Genomic DNA, 7,559 nt, shown 5'->3' with positions numbered 1-7,559 from the left:
TAGATGATTACGCAGTTGGAAGATTTATGTTAACTTTAACATTACACGCATCCCTAAAGATCCACCTAAATTTTAATTTATAGTAGATCGCACAAATTTTACTTTCGGAGAATATGTGAAATTTATCAAATTTTCAATTCAATTTCTCTTTAACGAATATGTTATAAACTTTTAAGTTTAGAGATGTTATTAGATCTATTATTAAGCTTAGAATTATTCGGTTTAGTTATTTATTACATTTGAACTTAAATATATATTAAGCACTACGAACTTTTTTGTTATTACCAACTCTTGAACTTTTAAGCTATATTTAAAATAATATATTTTCATCGTGTAGCTTCTACATAATTTTTTAACGAGTCCTTCCGTTGCATTATTCGCTGTCCTATTACTTTTATTTCATCACACCTAAGATATGCGAGAGTTTCACGAAGGAAACGGTACACCCCGACTTCCGTCTGTGGTTGACGAGTTATCCGGTCGAGCACTTTCCCGTCAGCGTCCTGCAGAACGGTGTGAAGATGACGAACGAGCCTCCCAAAGGACTGCGCGCGAATATCTTGCGGTCTTTTCACCAGGTAAAGGCAATTTCCCACTTCGCTCGTCCCAAGATAAGGGATTAATTCTGGGAGGTTCGTTTTTTTAACTTTTTAAATATCGCGGCAGGATCCGATATGCGATCCCGATTTCTTCGACACGTCGAAGCAGCGGGTGACTTTCAAACGGCTGCTCTTCTCGCTCTGCTTCTTTCACGGCATCGTGCAGGAGCGACGGAAGTTCGGGCCGATCGGGTGGAACAATCAGTACGAGTTCAACGAGACGGATTTGCGCATCAGCGTGTTACAGCTCAAGATCTTACTCGATCAGTACGACGACGTTCAGTTCACCGCGTTGAAATACCTCACCGGTATATCCGAATTAAATTCCGTTATTTATCCTATATCTGAATTTTTATATTACATCTTTTATGCAATCGCGTGCTCGAATAAGACTATTACATTTAGAATAGATATAAAAATAAATATATTTAAAGTAGATAATGTGTGAAGGTTCACGTATTTTTAATTGGATTCGAAATTAAACTGAAAATTTAATTCACATTAATATAATTGACGTAAAAATAAATGTTAAAAGTAGATAATGAGATTCAAGGATAATATTTTTAATTAGATTAATTAGATTTCGAAATTAAGCGGAACGTTGACTATAACAATGGACTTTGATAATAGAATTCGAAAACAAATACGCTCAACCTTGTATAAAAATATAAAAAGTATGTAAAAAATAAAAAGAACGTTTTTTAAATTCTTTTGAGTAGGATCTCACCTCAAGGAGTGAAAATTAGGCCAATTAAAAAAGGGTGGCCTAATTTTCAGTCTTTAAGAGTGAGATCCATTCTAAAAGTTTTATAGAGCATTAACTAACTATATTACATTTTAATCAATATATAATAAATAAACATATTATATTAATATATAACATAAAAAATATATTTACATTGAATTAAGTGGATTAAATTAATTGACGTTAGAAACAAAGAGTTATAAAAAATCAAATGTTACGGAAAGAGAAATATTCGAATCATTGATAAGCCCCAGTAAACAACAAGTTTTCATCAGCGCGACCTTTAAATCCTCCATTTTTTCAAGGCGAATGCAATTACGGCGGTCGTGTGACCGACGAGTGGGACCGACGGACCCTGAACACGATCCTGATGCTATTCTATCACGTGGATGTGATCGTGACCGATCAGAAATATCTGTTCGACGAGAGCGGCCTTTATTATATACCGCCAGTCAGCGACTATACTGAGTTCCTGGACTACGTGAGAGAATTGCCGATGACAACTGCGCCTAGTATATTCGGCATGCACGAGAACGCTGATATCATTAAGGATCAGCAAGAGAGCTACTTGATGCTGTCCTCTGTTCTAAGCACTCAGGTATTAAGTCGAGTATCGAGATTGATTGTTATATTTCTACACGGTTCTCGGGATAAAGAGGATTTATCGCACGCCTATACATGTTCCGGTGGGTCCGAAATAAATTATAAAAAGGCGGTGAAACGTAATACGAGGAATGATTTTGCGTAAAGTGTCTAAGAATTTAACTAAATAAACAAATCTGAAAATAATTTTATTGGACTGCAAAAATGATTACGTAGGAAATTCAAGCATGATAAGTAATGCTGCAAAAATATTTTGATATTTTGATAACTAGCTTCAGTGTTTTATTATGGTAAAATAATAATAATTATTTCGAATATACATGACACAATTCAGAACGAAAATAAGATTTTAATCCAATTTTCGAAATTTAAATTTAATTTTTTCTTGTTTATTTATAATACCCTTCGCACAATGAGAGTATTTAATTAGATTTTTAAAAATTGGATTCAAATTTTATTTTGTTCAAAATTGTATTAGTTTCGAAATTGTATTACCTTATTGTATAACTGTGTTTTGATAGCAAACAACAAAATTATTTTTAGGTCTGTATTTAGTTAGATTTTTAAAAATTCAGTAAAATTGCTCTTGGTAAGTATTGATATAAAGAGCTTTAAATAAAATAAAGTAAAATGTTTCAATTTAAATAAAATGTTCTATTTTTTTTGCAAAAGTTAGATACATCGATAATATATTCTAATAAATAATGTTTTTTAATATATTTTTGTAATTTAATATAAAATTTATTACATTTGCTCATGTGCTCTTAACTCCGGAAATATTTTTCTTATAAAATTTTCGTAATCATTTGATGAATAGTGTTGCATAAGAATAAAGTTTCGAGCGTTATAAGATGAACAATATCCGCTCTTATATAATTTATTGACTTTTCCTTTTATCTTCATTTAATTTCTTGATTCCTGCATTACGATGGATTAATGAGAATTTCTGTTATTTTTTTCATCTTTGCCCAGAGTGAGGAGATTAAAGTAAGTAATATTTATATAAGAAAGTTCTGATGATGTAAATAACTGAATAACGATATCGTTCTATTTTCACGCGATTAACGTCGAAAAGAAGGAAAATCAAGAAAGACGATAATTCTTACTTCTCATTGCAATTCAAAAATTCTCAAACGTGTTATTAAGATATTTATGTAACAGAATTAATTCCGGAAAAAAAATATCGGCTATAAAATAAGGAATAAATAAAAAATTCCAATAAAACCTATAAAACCCGGCAAGATGAACGTGGGTAGAAAGTATAATAGAAATTATATACGTTTCGATTTAGATTTTCTTCAGTATAATACTAACACAACGAAGTTAATTAAATACCAATTTCGTTCTATTTTCTAATTACCATTAGAATTGTTAAATTGAATAATTTTTTAATATTTTAATTTTTGGAAAATTTTTAATTGACATATTTTTTTCTTTTACAGAAATTTACAGTTTCTAATTTTCGAAATTACAAAGAAACTCTTTAATTTTTCTAGTAAACACATATTTTTTGAAAAGAATCGTTTTTCAAAATTTCTGTTTTCTTTTTTATTATAACCTTTTTATCAATAAGTTTTGTTTTTTACCGTTGTATTCCTTAATATTTGTTAATATATTGTTTTTATAATGATTTAATGTTAAATATTGTTAGAAATAATAAATTAAATATATTTTTTTGAAGAAATATGAGCACACTACTTACAGTGTTGATTCTCACTACTCTTAATTTTCTTTATTACTAATTTTAATTACAGAAAATCTCAATTGTGTTCTTTTTGTTACAATATGTTTATTTTTATGAAAGTTATGAGCAATCAAAGTTGGGTTGAATATGCTGTACACAGTGAGTTGACAAAGTGACAAAAAATGATAGAGTATGGCATTTTTTTGAAAGATTAAATGTACACACATTTTATTAACTCGATATTTACACTTCCATTTTCGTTTACTTTGATCTTTTTAACCTTATTTTTGCATTTTAACATGAGCCACTCTATACACTAATTTTATTTTTTACTTTTTAGAAAAAGACATTATTTTAATACCTGCAAGGAAAAAGAATACAAAGTTAGATTTGACTATATGCAAATAATACTGTAAAATAATTCTTAGAATTCGCAATATCTATTAAAATTAACAACATTAATAGGAAACTTTGTGTCAAGTCTTTATTTTTCACAATCTATGTTAAACAAAATCTCTATTTAGATATCTGAGTTCTCTAACGGAATTGAAACACTGCGGTGACCTCGTCAAAAGTTTACGAGCGTAAGATATTCTGATTTTCATCAGGATACCGGTCGTGCGGAAGTGGACACCGAGAAATCGCCGGATGAGACTGTTTACGGCGTCGCGGCCGACATTCTGTCGAGGTTGCCGCAGGACTACGATTTGAATGCTACTCTGGACAGATATCCCACGCTATACGAGCAGAGTATGAACACCGTGCTGGTCCAGGAGATGGGTAGATTCAACAAACTCCTGCAGACCATCCGGAGCAGCCTCGTGAACGTCCAGAAGGCTATCAAGGGTAAAGCTCTTACGCTTCTTCTCTTGTGATCCTTCCGAATTCTACTTGTACTCGTTTAGGCCTGGTAATAATGAGTCCCGATCTCGAAGAAGTCTACTCGTCGATCATCATCGGTAGAATATCCAAGGTGTGGATGACGGATTCTTATCCTTCTTTGAAACCGCTCGGCAGTTATATATATGATTTTCTGAAGAGGCTGAATTTTCTTCAGGTAATATTAAGAAGAAATGGATTATATTTCGAACTATTTTATTTGTCGTAAAAATTGAACATTGTTGATTATATTATTTCTTAGCTGTCACTCTTTTAATTATATGATAACGTTAAGCAAAAGCGGCCTGTGTACAACATTAGAATTTTAAAACTATAGCTTTTCGATTTTAGAATCGTAAGCTGTATTAACTTCGTTGCATTTAATAATATAACATGACATTTATAAGTATTTATTTATGTAAAAATTATTATTTTATTGAATACAAAACCGTAGATGGAGACATTATATATTATTAAAATTTATGATTTTAATTATATTCCTCTTATTTTTAATTATTTTTTAGTTATTTTTTATCATTTCTATAAATCGCCATTACTCAATATGTACATTAATCTAAGTAAAACAATGGAGTTAAAGAATATAACTCAAGAAAATATATTAATATGATTTAAATCCCATTTATTATTTATTAAGTACGTAATACGTCAATATGAACGTTATTTACTTTAAAACTAATCATAAAAATGGATTGATTTACATTTTGACACACATGTTATTTTCTAGATATTTAAGATATTTACTCCTTTGATAACTAAGTGTACTTCGTGATAAATCAGATTTACTTATATAACAAGAACTTTAATCGTTCAAAATTATCTTAATTGATTACTTAAGATTACTTAAGTGATTAAAATGAGCAATTGGCGTGTTTAGGACTTGACACACGGAAGATCCCTTCACGTAGACATTTATATATTTCATAATAAATCAGACTTATTCATAGAACAAGAACTTCAGCTGTTCAACATTATCTTAATAATTACATAACAATCAAGATGAGTAATTGTCCTTTTTTAGACTTGGTACAGGGAAGGTCCTCCCACGTCTTTCTGGATTTCCGGTTTCTACTTCACGCAAGCGTTCCTCACCGGCGCCCGTCAGAATTACGCGAGAAAATATTCCATTCCCATCGATCTCCTGGTTTACGACTTCTTTCCCTTAAAGGACACCGTTTTCGAAAAGCCGCCGGTAGACGGAGTATACATTTACGGCTTATTTCTTGACGGTGCTCGCTTCAACATGGCTACAATGGAGCTCGACGAATCCTTCCCGAAGATCCTTTACGATACCGTGCCTTATGTAAGTGAACACAAAGCAAAGCTCAATCCCTTCAGCTAAATTCGATGCTTCTCGAGCAATGCTCGCACGATCTCAAATCTCTTCGTGAAAGGGCGCAGCTTCCTTAAGTGACGCTCTGGAACTCTCCCAGAAATGCGACATATGCTTTCCTTGGCTATTCAAATTTTTAATCGATCGACGAAACTTTAAATATCATCAGAACAACAAATTACAACGTCGAAATGGTACGGTTTTTCAATCGTAATTTGTTATAGTAATATTTGTTACAGGCTTAGATTCATAATGTATAATAGGAAATTACGTAAAAGAAAGCAGCATCTCAAAAGATGTAAAGTATCAGTGTAATGCTACGCCTGTTCTTTTTAGCTAAACTTCTTGCACGGTTCATTGTTCTTCCTTTCTTTTTTCACGTTGGAGAAAAACTAGAAAAGATAAACCGTGCAAACAGTTCAGCTCAGAGAATTGAACTTTAAGACAAAATTAACAAAGATGAGTTAGGCATGAAATATGTGTGTTTTTTTTTTAAACTTAATATACTCGATTTAAAAGAAGCACTAATTTCATATTCTGCCCTTTAACGATATTGTTTTAAAAAAGGTTATTATCTCTATGTCATTTTGACGTTGTGACTTGTGCTCTGCTTTTCAAGGAACCCATCAAGTCAAGAGAAATTTAAAATGACTTTGAAGTTCCCAAAGTCAAAATGATGATCTTTAGTTATACGATTTGACTGTTTATTGACGTTAAAAAATTAAAAAGTCATTTTGATATTTTTTTTACCTTCTATTTCTTGGGATGAGCCTCTAGCAGCAATGTCTCTCTTGAGCAGAACGTGTGTTCAACTTATCGCATGTATTACACTTCAGCTCTGGCTGATGCCGATGACGAAGGACCAGGTGCAGGATAAAGACACGTACACGTGTCCTGTGTACAAGACCAGCGAGCGGAAGGGCGTGCTGTCGACCACCGGCCATTCAACCAACTTCGTCATCGCGATTTGGCTACCGACGTCGCATCCGCCGGAACATTGGATTCTGCGTGGCACCGCCATGCTGTGCCAATTGTCGGACTAATACGTGAGAGCTTTTCTGACAGACGGGAAGATCCTTGAGAAACTGGACATTTTAATGAGCTCGCCGTTGAAAATATATATACGTCGTCTATTTAACTTTGTTCAACAAATTAAATTCCTTTAACTGTTTCAACGGAGAATAATAAATTTTTCTCTTTAAGGGTCTGAATTTATTTTAAAAGAAGGAATTCAATTGTGATGATTAATTTTTCTTTAATATTAAGTTTTTGCGTATGTTTTTTATTAAGAAAAAAATGCGCGAGTATAAACTCATCCGTGGCTTTTGTAAAATTTTATGGTAGAACGATGGGGTATTTTCGTCCCATAACATACATATTCTGCCTTTACATACAGAATATAAGAGAGAAACAGTATTAAATAATTGTCACCAGTTATTAAAAATTATATTCATATTTACTTGAAATAAATAAGACATTTATAAAACACTGTTTTTTTTATAGTAGAAAAATATTTCTGTAAAAATTTTACTTGAAAAAAGTGATTTTATTTTGCAAGCATTACTTTTTAAACAGCCAGCATGGAGAATAAATTTAGAATATGTTTTATATCTATAAATATTATTTGAACATATAGACAGATTTTCAAAATCTCAGAATTTTGCGAAAGGGAAAATCATATTACAAAATTATTGTACA

At 31.7% G+C, this 7,559-nt stretch overlaps 1 protein-coding gene across 1 annotated transcript in view; it reads left to right on the top strand.

Annotated features, from left to right (window-relative positions):
• LOC108754417 (dynein heavy chain 7, axonemal) overlaps positions 1 to 6,963 on the top strand; it is a 44,359-nt gene extending 37,396 nt beyond the window's left edge. The window contains exons 36-40 of the mRNA XM_018496674.1: positions 1,650 to 1,942; positions 4,240 to 4,477; positions 4,537 to 4,688; positions 5,550 to 5,831; positions 6,698 to 6,963. Coding sequence (XP_018352176.1) covers positions 1,650 to 1,942; positions 4,240 to 4,477; positions 4,537 to 4,688; positions 5,550 to 5,831; positions 6,698 to 6,904 — 1,172 coding nt within the window. The 3' untranslated portion in view covers positions 6,905 to 6,963. The remainder of the gene's footprint in view (positions 1 to 1,649; positions 1,943 to 4,239; positions 4,478 to 4,536; positions 4,689 to 5,549; positions 5,832 to 6,697) is intronic.
• The last annotated feature ends 596 nt before the right edge of the window (positions 6,964 to 7,559 follow it).

This window comes from Trachymyrmex septentrionalis, unplaced genomic scaffold, assembly GCF_001594115.1.
Source record: "Trachymyrmex septentrionalis isolate Tsep2-gDNA-1 unplaced genomic scaffold, Tsep1.0 scaffold119, whole genome shotgun sequence".
In the NCBI taxonomy this organism is placed as follows: Eukaryota; Metazoa; Arthropoda; class Insecta; order Hymenoptera; family Formicidae; genus Trachymyrmex; species Trachymyrmex septentrionalis.
This window is presented reverse-complemented; position numbering and strand designations above follow the sequence as displayed.